We start from the raw sequence: 17,610 nt of genomic DNA, 5'->3' as shown, positions 1-17,610 counted from the left end.
TTTCTAGCGTAATATGAGAAGACAACAATTTTGCCATCCCCATTCTGTTCCCTTGTTCTACCACTTTTAATATTCAAAATTAGTACACAGATTTCGATAGCCTTGGGTCCTTGTGTCCCTAGGCTTGTCAGCTGCCATGTAGATTCAGTGGCAGGTTTTCCTAGGTGAATTCGGTGAGCGTGAGAGTTGTGTTGGATTGTCCTCTTGGTCTAATGCCAGCAGGCTGCTCAAGATCTACCGGGGCTGTGGTGCACTTGCAGCTGAGTGCGCCCATCTGCGCCTTGCACGGAGAATTGCTTACTGGCATGGGGCTGCTTACATTAGAAGAAATATATGGGAGCTCTCTCTCTCTCTCTTCCCCCTTCCACACTGAGATGTTACCAGGCATTTGGAGCAGAGAGCACCTGCTTGCTGCTGACTCAGCCCCCCAAGGTGGATTTTTCAGAAGGCAGCAGCACAGAAATCCGGTGGAGTTGACCCAAAAACCTTGATGGCTGGTATGCTGTGAGGGATCGGGACACTGCAAACAAACTTGAAGGCTGTAAAATTAAGAATCTTTAAAACTAAAGTGGTGTTATCTTTGATACTTTTTAACCTTTGCACTACAAACAAACTGCAAGAATACAGACAAGATCTTTGTTAGTGCATAAGGAACTACCTTATGCTTCTTTAGTTTAATTGTATCAATACATGACTGTCCCTCAAGCTGTGATGTAATGGGGTTGGTTTAGGTTGCAACTGGACAAGCATTCAAATTGCAACAGAACAAAGCCAGTGCAAAAACCTTTTGCACTGCTTCCATGCAGTTAATATCATTAAATGGCAGTGGTTTAAACTTTGCAGCTGCTCAGTAAGGATTATCATTTGTTGTGGTGTGCAGACATGAAAGAATCACTTGTCTTACAGGGCACTGGTTGGTCTGACGTTCACTTTTTGTTTATGTTTACGTCAAGAAATAGCTTCTCTCTTGAGTGCATATTTTCATGTGATTTTGTTGGAAGTATATGGTTAATAAGTTGATGTCTAATCTAAATAAAACCTCAAACTTTTATTTTTGTTATTGACTTGAATAGCATTCTGTTATCTTTGTTAACAGCCAGTAGACTTGTGTTTCCATCTGGACTGAGTATATCTAAGAACAGACAGATTGCTTAATCTGTGTACCCAATATTTACATTTTTCTTAGAGTTTAGCTCTTCCCAGAGCTTAGGCACCACATTGGGTATTATGATAGAGTTGCTAATTGTGACCATCAGAAGCTTTATCATGTGTGTCGGTATTTGTATTCTCTTTGGTAAGCAGGGAATGCCACGAGAGTTTTTAAAATGAGCAAATTGATCAGTGCATTTGAAAGGATAGAAACCACGTCCCATTGCTGACTTCTTTAATTGACTTCATCTCCATGTTTTTGGGTCTTCAAAATACTGGTCTTTAAGATGGGTTCAGTATTTTTCAGTCTTTGGCCTGTTTCATGGCCCAAGCTCATACGTTTAAAAGCATTGCTCCTCTAAATTAAGGAATGATAATAACACAACAGGGTTTTATTGCTGATTTCCCCGAAATATGGTAATGTAGGTTATTACTTTGACTTGCTGCGTGAATGAGGTATCGGTGTAAATAGTGTCCCCCATCTGCTTATTAATTCTTTCAACAAAAAGTTCTGTCAAGCTGTTACTTTATTTTTATATCTGAATGAAGACAGGCCCAAGCTATACTTTGAGTCTTTGATGCCTGTCTGAAAAGTTACAATATATCTCACTTGTTTGTTGCTTTTTTTCATTGACAGTGCCTTTTCTGTTCTTCTGTCTTCCCCATTCTAAACACATGACGGTTTTGTCCTTGCTGTTATCTAGTTCCTTGATTTCTGCAGAGATATTATTTTGAATACTTCCCTTATTTCATTCTTAGAAGAATGAAATAAAAAAACCCTTCCTGCATCTTTAATAAAAATGAGCTATGCAGCTCTCAGCAATACCCCAGGTTTGGCTGGCAATAGAGACTAGACTGTACTTTAGTGAGACTGTAAGTGAAAAAAGATTATCGTAATTTCGTCTTTCCCTTAAGCTAGTTCAGACGCAGTGATAGCAAAGAATTGAATTTGTTGTAATTTTAATCTGCGTTAGATCTCAATCCTGCCCTTTGAGTAAAAGTGAAACAATTGCTCTTTCAAAGTTCTTTTGAGTTTTTTAATTGGACTGTTTTTCTGTTCATAAGTAAGAGCAGTTTCCAGCTGATCTTCAATAGTTGAGCCTTTCAAGATTTCTGTATCTAACCTAAATTGATTTGCTGTGCCTTATCTTTCTGGCTTTCAGATGCATTTCTGCAGTAAGAGTCATCTGCCAAGCAGCCTTCTTCAGGCTGGACCAGGCAGTCCAGAGCCCAATCCTGACTCCCCAGCCTTCTTTCTTTTGCTCTTTGGGACACCAGCTATGAAAGATGTGATCAAAAGAATGTAACATTTGGCTTTGCAAAGTGTTACAGAGGTTTGCTTTGAAAGAGGAATGCTTAAGACCTTTCAGACATCATCACTGTATTTTGTAAATGGGAGATGTGTGCTCTCTTCCTGGAGCCTGAGGACAGGAGGGCAGAAAAGCTTTCAGGCAGCTCGGGCCTTGACCAGCATGAGCTGGTCTTGAGAAACTTCTGACGCTTCACTATGGGGTGTGATGTGCTCAGCTGCTGAATTGCCACAGTTTAGGCTCTTTACCTATTCTGTGTTATGAAATATTTTAAGATTATGTGTTTGTTACTCCTTTCAGTGGTGATCATTTCTTTCTTTTTAAACAAAAGCTGGAGCACTTTCTTCCCATATATCAGTACATCAGACAGTATGACTTCGTACACTTTGTTATCACTCAAATTCTGTTGCAAGATACTAATTTTTCACTAACATATAATTCTGCTGAAGTCCTTTTTGTAATCCAGAAGAAAATTCGTTGCCAGAAGTTTAATCAGTGTTGCGCTTTTGAAGATATGATACATGTTTTAATAAAAGTGGAGTAAGTTTTAATAAATGTTACTGATTAACATTTAATAAATGTTACTGATGTGGAAAAATAACTAACAGGTAATCTTATTCAGAGAGTAGTGAGCACGTTGCTTTCTCTCTGTTTCAAATTGTAGACAAGTTAGCACCTTTGATTATTTTAGTACTAGTTCAGTTGCTTAAGCATTGTTTTTGTACGTTGTCTGGTCTCTTTGATCTCAGGAGTGAATGTTTAAAGATAATAATCTCCTTGGTTCTTGGAGAAAGTTTAAAGCCTTTTTAAAAGTCATGGATTGGATCATTTTTCAGTTGTCAATTTAAAGTGAGAGGTCAAGCCTTCATGGGGTTGAACAATCACTCCCTTTTTCAGGGAAGAGGAAAGCTCCTTGCATTAAGTTTCTGCGTGGTTCTAGTATTGGAGTAGATTTTTCTTTTTCTTTTTTTTTTTTATTTTTTTTTTTAATCGTGTCAGTATTTACAGAAACTCATTTTGTTCCCTTTGTTCTACTTGGGTGTATTTATCACAAAAATGCTAAACTGACAGTGTCTTGTAAGTAACGCTGTGCCTACCAGCTTTTGGCTGTGGCCATTTCAGAGATGGAAAGGATACCTGCTATTAATAGTGTCTAAATATGCTGTGAATTTACTGCAGAGTTTTTTAAATGATGTAGGTTTAAACAGACACGTGTTTAACATTTATGATACTGAAGTTGTCTCTATAACAGAATGATGCATAACTAAACTTTGCAGAGCAAAAGTTAGTGGGGTGACTCGGGTAGCCCAGGAATGGGAAATGTGAGTTTCCAGGATACTGTTTTCAGCTGTGATTTCTCACCTGTGCTAAAACATTTTCTAGAGCTTCCTAAACTACAAGCTTTTTAAGGTTGTGTATGAGAATTATAGTAGGAAGAAAAGGTGGTCAGTGCATAAGGTACCACATTTTTTTTTTTCCTTTCCCTTATAACTGAGGCATTGAATGATAGAGGACTTTGAAGTAGGTATAGTACTGAGCAGATATACTCTGTTGCTGAATCATTAATTTCTTCAGAGGAAATATAAACAGGATACTGTAAACTCCTAGTTTTGTTTCTGCTTTCTGTGGCTAATTCTTACAAACGCAGATGGAAGTGCTGATGTTTGTAAAGGGCAACATAACTTATTGGATATCTAGATAATTAAATCAACTTCTTTTTGCATCCTGTTGCATTCTGTTGTTGATGCACTTGGAGCTGTGGCAGTGTTTGAAGTAGAATTGTTTTTTTTTTTGTTTTTTTTTTTTTTTTTTTTTTTTTCCTATTTAGTTTCCTCACTCTGCAGCATGAGTCAACAGACCTTTTTTTTTGTTTTATTAATACAGCTTTGAAGGCTCTTACGTATTTTAACCCTTCCTGCCAGTTTCCTTCATTAAAGTTTTCCTTTATTAATTTCTTAGTCATACAGTATGGTCTCAAGTGTAAAATCTGTTTGTCTTGGAACCTATGATTTTTCAATTTCCCTTTTCTATTAAATATTTAAGATAAAGTGAAAATAGTAACAAGACTGACTTCAGTAATCTGAGAGAATATTTAAGCTTTCAACTTGTATATCAAAAGTTATATGACTGTGGGCATTCAGAACAAGAAACCTATATAGGGTTAGACTGGGTCTATAAAAAATCATTTTCTCCATTGAATATATGTGTACACAGTTTGACTTGCAGTTTATTGCATCTCTCTCAGCTATTTGAAACATTGGTGTTGGTTTTACAACTGTAAAGATAAAGGTTTCACATTGCCAGAAGTAGAAGAAATAAAAGATTACTAAATCTGTGTTAAAGAACAGAAATCCTGAGTAGTTAGAGGTGCTGACTATTGTATTAAGTACCTTTTTATAAAACAAACAAACAAACAAAAACTACCACCACCAACAAAAAAAACAAACAGTTAATATTATTAAAAGTAACCTTGGTCAGTATCTTATGTATTCCTTGCTGTTCCTTGCTGTCTTTGTCAGCATTTCACATTGTTGCAAAATCGAAGGGTCTTTATGAAGCATGGAAAGAAATAATTTGTAATCTTCAAGATCCAGCGCAGTTAGAATCTTATAGGGGTCAAAAACTTATAGGAATTAGAATAGTTTCTGCTTCAAAGAACTCTTGTTTTTACAATAAATTACAAGTGAATGAAGTACAGAATGTCATACAAAATGTCTTGATGCTTGTTTTGTAGATGGTGTGCTGACCCCGACAATAGAGAACAGTAATTTTCCCTACCAAGTACCCAACTTCCACAAGTGTGAGATCTGTTTGCTGTCTTTTCCAAAAGAGACCCAGTTCCAGCGCCATATGAGGGATCATGAGCAAAATGACAAGGTATGAGTTATAGTAGATTTGAATTTAGAAAACACCAGTGTATATTGATACTTCCATATTCTGACAAGTAAAGCTAATAAAAAAAAATAAATGATTTTTTGTAGTTACATACCTCATAATTACTACTTGTGAACTTTGGAATTTTATGAAGTTTTTCTTGAACATTTCTGCACCTTTCCTTTGAGACAATACCTTACTTTGATACCATTTAGTTAAGTTATTGATTGAAGTTCAGTATTTTTTATTTTTAGGTGTTTGATTTGATTTATGAAATAATGTGGAAAGGTATGGCATTCTCTTAACTGAATTTGCAAACTGTTTCTAGATGTTAGCAATAAAAGGAGAATGATGATTGTATTGATTACCTAGACCCAGTTAGTCTTGAGTAACTGTCTGGAATAAAGTCAAGTTACCTAGTTTAGTAATCAAATTGAATCAAATTCAGGAAAGAGAAGAATGCAGTTTTAAGACTGCTGACTTTTTTGAATGGACCTTCTGCCCCAGGTTTCATATGTACTTTGAAGCATTTTATTTATTTTGTTTCTTGCTTTGTTTCACAAAGCTTAAACTGTTCCATGTGATTCAAAAAGTTCCAGTATTAAGGTAGCTGTAGTTGTAGATGGAATGGATAATGTTGAGGAAATGTTTAACTTTCATATGTTAATTCATCTGTCCGAAGGGCTATTTACACAAATTTCAGTGTTCTAAAGTTGATACATAAAAAATTGAAGTTAATATTGTTAAAACCATTTTATTCCATGCTTGCGTAAGAGTTTTTGTATCTAAAAGTGAAGGTGTTCTTTAAAAATGAGAAATGGTTGTGCAAATACCAACTGAAGAGCAGGTCAATCTTAGCATAACTCTTTGCTTTGCTGGTTGAATTATTGAGTTTGTAGAGAATTCAGTATCTCAGTTAAAGCAGGGAAACTTGTCTCTTGCTTATTCTTTTTCTTGCGAATTTCACTCTTCTCAGGGAGTCTGTATTTTGACTCCTTGCTCCTCTTCTTTCTTTCCCTAAACTCTCTTTAGTAGTAGCATTTCCAGTAGGGAGAGCTGGAGGAAAATATTTAAAATGGATGTTATTAGGGAACATTATTATATGTGGGGACTTGAATTACTACTTTTTTTGATTTTAATTTGTATAGTTACGCATCATCTATATTGTATATATAAACTTTTGGGAAGATTGAATTTTGTCTTTATTTTTGTGTGTTTTAAACAAACAGCCTCATCGATGCGACCAGTGTCCGATGTCATTTAATGTTGAATTCAACTTGACACTTCATAAATGCACTCATAATGGTGAAGATCCTACGTGTCCTGTGTGCAACAAGAAATTCTCCAGAGTAGCAAGTCTGAAAGCTCATATAATGCTACATGAGAAGGAAGAGGTAATTCATTAAACCTCATGATTTAAGTTTTAAAAAGACAAATATGTTATGCTGGTTGTACTTAATCCCTCAGCAATATGTTTTAGATTGGAAGATTGAAAAAATGGTCTCATTTAGAAGAAGCACAAAATTTCTACTGGGGAAATTATTTTAATAATAGTAGCAGAAATTATCATATCAGATATAAACATGTGTTGCAATCCTGTCTTCTTTAACAGAGAGAATCTGTGTGTTCTATAATTGTCATACCTAGTCAATGATCATTAGTTGATGAATGTGCTGTAAGTAATACTAATCCTACTAAATATTTGGCTCTTTTAGTTATTTACAAATACTTCTATTTTGAAACAACTGGTGTGATTTTATGTACATTGATAAGCCCATATGTAACAGTCCGTGATAATTTTTTGATGGCTGATGTAATTTTAGATAATTCCTGCTCTTAGTGTACCTCTGTGTGTATCATAGAATCATTCTGGTTGGAAAAGACCTTTAAGATTATCTAGCCCCACCTTGAACCTGGCACTGCCAAGTCCATACTTGAACCAGAGCTACCACGTAGCTCTGCATCTATGTGTTTTTTGAAGACCTTCTGGGATGATGACTCAACTACTTCCCTGGGCAGCCTTTTCCAATACTTCACAACCCTTTCAGTGAAGGAATTTTTCCTAATACCCAACCTAAACCTCCCGTGGCGTAACTTGAGGCCATTTCCTCTTGTTTTACCACTTGGTGCTTGGAGAAGAGACCAATTCCCACCTTGCTATAGCCTCATTTTAAGGTAATTGTAGTGTGTGATAAGATCTCCCCTGAGCCTCCTGTTCTCCAGGCTAAACAACCCCAGCTCCCTCAGCAGCTCTTCATAAGACATGTTTTCTAGACCTTTCACCAGCTTCGTTGCCCTTCTCTGTACATGCTTCAGCACCTTGATGTCCTTCTTGTAGTGAGGGGCCCAAAACTGAACACAGTATTTGAGGTGCAGCTTCACCAGAGCTGAGTACAGGACAATCTCTTCCATTGTGTTGATGGCCATGCTATCCCTGAAACAAGCCAGGATGTTCTTGGCCACCTGAGCACACTGCTGGCTCATATTCAGCTGGCTATTCACCAATATTCCCAGGTCCCTTTCTGCTGGGCAGCTTTCCAGCCACTCTTCTCTCAGCCTGTAGCATTGCACAGGGTTGTTGCTCCACAAGTGCAGGACACAGCACTTAGCCTTGTTGAGCTAGTATATTTTAATTACTGCTGAGACTTTCACGATCTATTTTTTGCATCGTGAAGCTGTTTATGCTATTACTATCTGTAGGAAATGGTTCCCTCTTCAATATTGTTATCAGTTCCTATTTTGCCATGTACACAACAGAGTTAAAATGAGAAGACTTCAGTACAATTTTGTTAGTACTACAGATAGATTAACACCTAAACAGTTTAATGGGAGTTTATTGAAGCAAATTTTTGGACTGCTAAAAGCATTAGAATAAGGAAATTGAGCATCAAGGAAGATGCCTAAGAGTGATTTTTAGTATTAATTTCTATTCTTAAGCTACTCTGATCTTGATACTAGGTGCAGATGTTAGGAGAGTAGATTGTGTGATGCCTCACAATTAAAAAAAAATAAACTGCAGCTTAAAAATTAAACTTAGAAAAATATCAGCAACTTTCAATTGTGAATTAATATGCTCTTGTAATTCATTATGACTCTGTGATAAAGCAGATGACCATTGCAATTAATTCAGAGAATTGCAGGAATGACTTTCCCAGTGATAACGTTCAGGGCCTGATCACTGAAGAGCTGGAATTTGAACTTGAACCATAGGGTATTGAGCAGGGTACTGGCTGTCATTCAGGAGTTCTTCAGGATGTGGAGTATAAGAAGTTAAATTAGTACTGGAGTACATTCTACCTCTTGTTTGCTGTCACTTTCTTGCCCTTGCTGTTAGATGGGTTGAAAGTCTGAAAACAGAGCAGATATGTACTCGCTTAGGGAAACATACATAGCGGTGGAGGAGGCTATTGTGCAAAGCTGAGGTTGGGGTAACTTTAGTCTTGTTTTGTGCTCCATCAGCCAGCTTTATCTACAGGTGAGTGCAGAAGTAATAAGAAATTGGTGTGATTAGCTTCTTAAACTGTCAAATTAGGTTTGTGAAAGTATATCTGTGTTGAAATGCAGAATTTCATGATTGATTGCTCCTGTGAGACATTCAAGAAGTTCTCTGGGCTATTGAAATCTAGCTTGCAGAAGACTAGCTTTTATCCTATTCTTTGGTGACTTACGGATTCCCTTGTGATAAACTGGTGTAACAGGAAGCAAAACAAAAACACATACACAAAAAAAACTCCGTGTTTGAAATTCTTCACTTTCAGGTAGCTTTCTTCTTATAAGTCATAAAGAAAATGCCTAGTGAAATATGTCCAGCTTTGTAGAATATTCTTGTGTTGTCTCATTCTTCTGAATAATGGTGGCACCTGATGTTATTTTTTTGATTTGGTGAAAAAAAATTAATTGAAACTTAAAATGTTAATTTATTACTTTAAAACTGCAAATATGTCTTCTTTGGGACAAGACGCCTCTAGGAAAACCTTAATGTATTGAGAAAGTTGAAACGAATGCTTGCTAAAAATGTACGTTGTTGGATGTGATAAGATGAAGATGGGTAATATAGGCTGAATGAGATGAATAGAGTTGGATAAAGCTGTTGTTGATTTTGGAAGTTTAAGTCTTATGTAGCAGTATATGAACTGCCTTCTTTCTTCAAGTGTCAGAAGGGTTTAACCCCAGTGAAGTTAACATCATGCAATTACTTGTTCTGTGTGTGGTGGTGTTTTTTTTGTTTGCTTGAGTGGCAAAAAAATAAAATTGGTACTATCTATTCCAGGGAGAGGCTATTTGGTTTAATGCATTGCTGAGTTTTTTTTCTTCTGCCTTACTTTGTCCTTGCTTTACTACTTCTGCCTAATTGTCCTTGCAAACTTTACTATACTGAACAGAAATACATAGACTTTGTATCAAATACTTTTTATTAGATTATTCTTTTGTTTGTGCAAATTGCTTAATAAGATATGTCCAACTTAATGTAGATAAATGCATGTGTCTGAAAAATGCTGAGAAAAGATTGACAAACTGTTTGGGGGGCCATCAGCTTGGTATAGTATGCTTTAGAAGTTTCTCTCTGTGTAATTTTTCTCCACTTGTACCAAAGGATCATCATAAAATGAATTTGTTATATAAACTTTCTTTTGAAGAATATTTTTATTCAGACTTGAAAGTAGGTCCTGGAAAATAAAGTAATATTTATTGGACCACACTGTAACTTCATTCCAGTAATCATGATCTCTAGGTTAAACTAAACAAGTCATCTTTGAAGTAGTATTTAATTTCATTAAAGGACTTATCTTTGTCTGGCAATTAAACATTGGCAATATTACAGATTTTTTCAATTTTTTTTTTTTTAGACTTGGGAAACAATTTTGTTGTCAGAGCATTTTAAAATAGCACTGCATATCCTTGTTCCTCTTCTAGTTTGCATTACAACAATACTTGACTTTGAATCTTCCTCCAAATTTTAGAGGAACTGCATTAAACATTGCAAGTATGATTTCCATTCTAAATGGCTAAGTAGAAAGTGGCATGGTTAAAATAAATGGATTGAAGTGATACCTGTCAAAAACATTGTGTCACTACTTATTTCTGTCTTGTCTAGGTAGATAGCTTGAGGTCAGTTAGCATTTAGTGTGGTTTAATGTTATTGTTAAATGGTACTCTGTATCATTTCAACTGGTTAAAGTGTAAAAAAACTGAATCTGAAGTTAAGATATTTTTGGTTAGGAAGTGGTATTTTTTACAAACGTTTATGTAGAGCATAAATGTATTCTGTGTGTATCTTCAAATAGCCAACCAAGGAAATAGGCAGTGGAGATACTGCACTGCTTGTTGCTGCTGTCTTATGAACTATTTCAGTATTTACTTTGTGAAGTTTCTTAAAAGATAAATCTTACCGTAAGTATGCAACGATTAGCACTCATAATTTATATTGTGAGGCTTAAACTTTTTTTTTGCTTGTATACTTTTATTGCTGCTTGCTTCCAGCTGCCAGTGTCCTCAGAAGTATACATGCATCTACTTGAGCATACAGCTGTTTGTGAATCTTTTTAAAAATCAGTCTCTATTATCTCTTTCAGAATCTTATCTGTTCGGAGTGTGGAGATGAATTTACTTTACAGAGTCAGCTGTCCATACACATGGAAGAACATCGTCAGGAATTGGCAGGCAGTCGGGTCCACAGCTGCAAATCTTGCAAAAAGGAATTTGAAACTTCCTCACAGCTAAAGGAACATATGAAAACTCACTATAAAATAAGGTGACAGTCATGGGTTTGTAACAAAATGGGCAGATGTTACTTTTGTCTGGGGAAGGCAGGAATAGCATTTCCAGTCATTGAAGTACCGCTATCTGTAGAAGGTCGCTTCCTTTCTTTTGTGTGCTGTTCTGATATGGCACTTGTTTTAAATCCTTGCTAAACTAGGCGATTCCTTTTTGAGGCCATTTTCTTGCTGGTTTTGTATTTAGGAATCCATACTAAACACAGTTTCATCTGTCAGCTACTTGTAAACACAGATTTTTTTTTTTTTTTTTTTCCTGACACAGTGCTTTTTGAAGTGCGTTTGTATGATTTCAAAGCCTAATAGCAATACATTGAAACAAATGTATGTTAATTTTATATAGCAGTTACTGTAATTGCAAAAATCCTAATGCTTGTCTTTTGCAAAGAAGAAAGTTCTTGCAGTTTAATCATATTTTGCTAGTCCCCATCACAACCTGCCATGAGTTGTAAATCTGAAAAAGCACAAAATGAGGAGAAAAAAAGAGGCCTGATAAATGCTGTTCTTAATTTTGGTCAATATTCTGTAATATCTTTCAGCTCTCTATTTTAACTTCACTTTTAAGAAGGTGAAGATAATTTTATGTTAGAGGAAAGCAGCACTTCCATTGGTTTAGTTTATACATTAACAAAGCCTAAGGTTTTGACAATAAACTTAACAGACAGGAAAAAATACATTTTTAAAAATGAGAAATATGAGGTATTTCCAATTGTTCTTATTAGCGTCTGTCTTAGGTTGGGCAATCTTGCTATTCCTGTTCTAGAAGGTTTAAAAATGAATTGTAGTTTTCATTTGCAAACTGAAAATTGAGGCTTTGGAGTATAAAGTTAGATAAGCGTATAATACTAGCCAAAAGGTGAGTTCTCATTGTGGATGTCTCCTGTGTAAGTTAAGATGAATAAATAAAGAATAGATGCGTGAATATATCATGGTAACAGTGATTTTTGAGCATTAGGTGTGTTCCGTTTTGATGTAACTGAGATATAAGTATAGTTTTAATTTGCATTTTGTTAAAGATGTTGAAGATAGGAAGTGTTTTTTTAAGGAGGAAAAAATTGATACAACTAATCTTGGCAGGGAGGCTAGTGACAAACAGGTAAAACAATTATTTGTGGTATTTCTTCTGCAGATTGTTTCTTTTATGAGTAACCTTTGTCATTTTGCAGGAAAGTAGAGCTCAGTGATCATTTGTTCATTCACGTTTAGGAAAATAAAGATTACTTTTGTATTCAGAGCTTCCTTATACAAAATTAACCTTATTTATCAATTTAGGTGTAGTGACACATTGCATGTATATCCAAGAAACTATTGTTTGTAAAAGTTATTTACTGTCTTTCTACCTGCTCTTCCAATGCAACCCATGTATGTGAGCCAGGTTAATGAATTGCATGAGTGTTATTTCATCACAAGGCTAACACCGCTCAGACCTTCTCTGTTTCAGTAGAAATGATTTTGAAGAGAAAAGCATGGAAATTCTGAATTTTGATATGACACAGTCCTGTCATATTGTTCAGGTGAATTATGAAAAGTTAGCATTTCATCTAACTTGACAGTATACAGTATAGTATTTAAAGTTCAAGGACCTACATAGGTAGCTAAAACTCTTATTTTTTGATTCTTGCTTTTAATTATAAAATAAGCTTGCAATTTGTAGGACCTAAGGAAAGAAGACTTTTCTTTTTTTTTTTTTTCTTTTTTTTTTTTTGGAATGTAGCTGCTACTTTCCCAAAAGGTATCTGTTATATGTCTGAAACATTTGAATAGAAACTATTATGAAGTTATAATTTTAATCTTCCACTAAAAAGAAAATGGTCAATGTATCTGTAAATGCTGAAATATTTCAGAAGATGACCTGATCTTGAAGGACTGCTCCTGCAGTTGTTTCCAAATTAGTTATAATTTCTTTATTAAAATGTCACAGCCATGCTATGCAGATGTTATTACTCATCAGAGAGCATATTGGAACAGTCAGGCACATCTAACCTGAAATGGGAGGAAGAAGAGACTAAAAATCTGTGCTACTATCTGTGCTGCTTTTCAGTCTTCAGCAGATGTTACTCTGGATAATTCAGTAACTTTAGCAGACACAATTGACGTGTATTAATAACAGTATCACCCAAACTCTGCTTTCTCTGGAAGAGTATAAAAAGTATAAAAACACACAAAATTTGTTTCAAGTAACTGGAAGAAAAAATGTGCTGTCCTTTAAACAGGCAATGTAGACTCTGACTCTGTTTTGGAGTAGAAAAATGCATCATTTGAATAGAAGTTTAAAGATTTCATCTTATACACAGACTATTACTTCCCTGCTATTTGTCACATTGTTGTTACCAGTTTATGCTTCAAGGTATATTTTTGTACATCTGATCCATGTTAGCTAATCTTTATTTCTTATTTTCTGTAGAAAAACAGTAAGTATTAAAATCTGTAGTTTCAGTTTGCCTTGAGCAGTATTGGCAAGCTGAATTACTATATAGGCATAAATAATCAGGTACTAATGAAAATGTGAAGTGGTCTGTATGTCTTAGTAGTTTGCCCACTACATTCCATTTTCTGCTTCTTAAACTGAGTTGTAATGGTCTGTAAGGTGTCCCAGTTTTTTTTTTTTTTTTTTTTTCCTGGATAAAATTAGTTGTTGTTTTTCCACATTTATGTTGCTGGTTTTCAGCCGTCATTTAAACTAGTTAGGTTGATTTATAGAGAAATCATTTATAAAGCTTTGTCCCATATATTACTGTGGCTCTGTGGAGATTGTGATACATATTTGGGATATTAAATACTTAACCTGTTCTTGTTAGACATAAGAAACTGTGTTTGTCTCTGCTTATGAGATCCTCATATGTAGTTGAGAACAAAGATTTTGCTGTGTTCAAGGAACAGAAATGAATTTGCAGTGTTGAAAGTTCCCACCAAAACAATACTTCTGAAGTTTCTCTGTACTTCTAGCAGAATTTACAATGAAATTGTCTCTGGGGAATCTACAAGATGTATCAATTTTACTACAGAAATAACTGTAAAATTTCTATAAAATTCTAAGTGAATCTAAAGGTCTCCAACTATTTCCATTGTTCTTTAACTTTTAAAGAACTTTTTTAAACTTATACACCTGATAGTATATATGTTCATAAAATTAAAGGTGTATATTAAAAAATGATGTAAAATAAATTCCTTCAAAATAATGCTTAATATTGGGATTAAAAAGAACTGTTTTCTTTAACTGACAGGGTATCAAATACCAGATCTTATAACAGAAACATTGACAGAAGTGGATTTACCTATTCCTGTCCTCACTGTGGAAAGACCTTCCAAAAACCAAGCCAGTTAACTCGACATGTTAGAATACACACAGGTAAGACTATGAAAGCAACTATTTTACTAAATTCTATTACCCCTTGAAATGTTAAATAATTTTCTCCCCGCTGGGATGTGAAACATTATTATGATGTTACCTGTTGGTTTAAAACACCCTTTATGTAATTGCTTTGATTAGGAAAATTTATATGCTTAAGATTTTTTAAAAACTTTTCATAATGATATACGTCTGGAAACTTTTAAGTACTTCGTAGGCCTTGTTTATTACAGAATGACACTTAATTCTTACAGTTTCAGAGGGCCATAAAATTTGGATCTCTGGATCAGGGCTTGTCTGTTACTCTAAATAAGATTTTGCATATTCTATAGAACAGATTCTATAATGTATTTCTACTGGTTTTGTGATTTAAGATGAGAATAAATAGTAAATTAATGGCATTACATTTGTTTTTATATTGATTTATTTAAAGTTAAACCCATATTTTCTCTGACTTACTGTAACGGCCACATTCAGGATGTTCAAAGTGAATTTAGTAGGAGATAAGACTATACTTTTGGTATTTAAAGGAGAGCAGGAGACTAATCAGTTTTGCAGAATGAATAGCAGGTGGTTTGGGCTAAATTAGTTTTAAAAAAATGTATATTTGTTTAATCCTTAAACAATAGAAATAACTGAAAAAAGTGGTGTATGAAATTAATACAAAAGTTTAGGAGGAAGTGTACAGAGAACTGTATGAATAGTTAAGTTTTAACCAGCAATACGTAATATAGGGTGAGATCGGATTTAAATAAAGCATTGATGCGCACAAGTGATGTGCAATTTGTATGTATTCTCCATCCTATGAATAAATTGCTGCTTGTTTAGTTCTTAGCTAATTAAAGTAGTAAATTATCTAATTGCCCAGTGTTCTTTGTATTAGCATTGTGCTCAGACAATAGCAGTATCATGAGTCATTGTGTGTAGGAATGACAGTTTGCAAAGAGAAATAAAAATACCTTTAGAATTCCATTGTGTAATCTTTTCATAGCAACATTCAAGTTTTATAGATTTTAGTTGTGATGCAGTGACACAAGAGGTCACCCTTGTACCTGCTTTAAAAGTTGCCTCAAAATAATATCCCAAAAAAGTCATTAAAAATAGTTTTCTTATTTTAGAGTCTAGTCTCTTTGATACATTATTTTAGCTATTTGGATCAGAATTAAGCAAAATTATAGTTGGTTGAGGACACATTTGTGAAGTTTCGATAAGTTCGAGAACATCCACAGTTCTCTTGAAGAATAAAAAGACATTTGTCTATTAGGGAAACCAGAGACAAAAAATAGTCTCAATCTACACATCATCGTATGTCATTTCAAGTTTCAAGTTGTTAGGAAACAGTCATTTAAGACAAGGATTCTATTATTACTTTAAATCCACAGCCACTCTGTCTGGCATACGATTGCTTGAGGCACTCTGTAATATATGGGAGAATTTAGAATATGTACATCTTTAATTTTGGAAAGAGTATGTCTGTGGTGCATATACAGTACTATGCTACCATCATAGTTGCATGACTTCTTTCTTTTCACCTCTTTTTTCCCTCCTCGGGTGCTTTTGCATAGTAGCTTTTTAGATCCACAGGTTGAGTGAAGCTGTTCTAGTAATACTTGTACAGGTTTCATTAAATTTACATACTGCAATAATCACTTAGGCTCTGTGAAAGTTTCAAATCTTTGTCTAGATGCTATGATTAGTGTTTGAAGTAAACAGTCATTGTCAAAACACCTAATAATTTGTGTTTTTTTCTCATCTGTGTGCGTATATCTATCTACATGCAATAATTTATTTAGTGATAGAATTTTCCTTTCAGATATGGGAAACTGCTAACATTTATCTAAAGCCTCTTACCCCACAGCTGCCTTTTTTTTTTTTTCCCCTTTAGGTGAAAGACCTTTTAAATGTAGTGAATGTGGAAAAGCCTTTAACCAGAAGGGGGCATTGCAGACCCATATGATCAAGCACACTGGTGAAAAACCTCATGCTTGTGCCTTTTGTCCTGCTGCCTTTTCTCAGAAGGGCAATCTTCAGTCACACATACAGAGAGTTCATTCAGAGGTAAATGCAATTATTCATAAAGTGGTTGGTGCTAATATAGTGCTTATTGGTGTTTAACCTTTCGTTCTCAGTATTTAAAATGTACTGTTTGCTATTTCTATGCGCACTGGTGCTTTCTTCAGCCAATATAGATTTTCTGCTGTAGTATAGATTCCAGTTTGTTGTTTTTTTTACCAGCAAATTCAGCTTGCTTAAAATAGCTTCATCTGAATAAATGGATGCTTAGGATAATTAGCAAGGCCTTCATTTACCATTGTCTTTTCGGTGCATTGAAAGATTAAAACGTCGTGTTTCCTTTAATAGCTAAAAATGCTACTTACCTCAGTATTGAGAGAATGGGGTCTGAAATCAGGTGGAAGTAAGCCAAAACCAGCAAAGTAGAAAAGGAGAAATTTCAAGCCCAAACACCATCTCCGATATAAAGCACAGTTGATAATTGTCTTTGAAGAATGCATCTTGCAGCCTTTATCAGAAGCTTTGCAGTTACAGCCAGAAAAGAAAAATAATGAAATAAGACTTAAAAAAAAAAAAAAAAAAAAAAAAAAAAAAGAGAGAGAGAGAGACCTCTTTATGGCATATTTTTTAATGCTGACATTTTTTTTGACAGACAATTTTAAAGATACCTAAGGTACTGATATACATGTAATATAGTCTGAGCAACACTGGCTATGCAACTTTGCGCAGTAATTACTGCATTGATTCAGAGAGTTGTGGTTTGAAATACCCACAGAAAAAGATCTAGTTTTGATTTTGGAGGTATATTTTGGTGGTAAAGGTAGCTTTTTTGTCTTTTTGCTGCATGCAGGCTGCCCTCTCCACTCTTTATCTCCGTTAGGAGAAAGAATTACGTTCTCGTTTTCAATTTTTGTTACAATGGCAGATCTTGTTTTTTATTTTTTTTTAAACTAAGGAACCTTCTAGTATGATAGTTTCTTATTTTTTGGATACAGTCCTTCACTGAATGTTTTGTATTACTCATGGTTATATTAAATCATGTTTACACTTCATATGGATTCATGTGACTCTTCTTCCTTATTATTCACAACTTTCTATACATGCAATATAAAATACATATGATATACCTATATCTATATAA

The 17,610-nt window shown here is 34.7% G+C and overlaps 1 protein-coding gene across 1 annotated transcript in view; it reads left to right on the top strand.

Moving 5' to 3' along the window:
• Nucleotides 1-17,610, top strand: part of ZNF236 (zinc finger protein 236) — a 68,614-nt gene that overhangs the window by 5,299 nt on the left and 45,705 nt on the right. Inside the window, exons 2-6 of the mRNA XM_032181116.1 lie at nucleotides 5,194-5,336; nucleotides 6,563-6,727; nucleotides 10,907-11,085; nucleotides 14,332-14,456; nucleotides 16,342-16,514. Coding sequence (XP_032037007.1) covers nucleotides 5,194-5,336; nucleotides 6,563-6,727; nucleotides 10,907-11,085; nucleotides 14,332-14,456; nucleotides 16,342-16,514 — 785 coding nt within the window. The remainder of the gene's footprint in view (nucleotides 1-5,193; nucleotides 5,337-6,562; nucleotides 6,728-10,906; nucleotides 11,086-14,331; nucleotides 14,457-16,341; nucleotides 16,515-17,610) is intronic.

This window comes from Aythya fuligula, chromosome 2 (assembly GCF_009819795.1).
Source record: "Aythya fuligula isolate bAytFul2 chromosome 2, bAytFul2.pri, whole genome shotgun sequence".
Taxonomy (NCBI): Eukaryota; Metazoa; Chordata; class Aves; order Anseriformes; family Anatidae; genus Aythya; species Aythya fuligula.
Note: the sequence above shows the minus strand (reverse complement) of the source record. Positions and strands in the feature narration are given on the sequence as shown.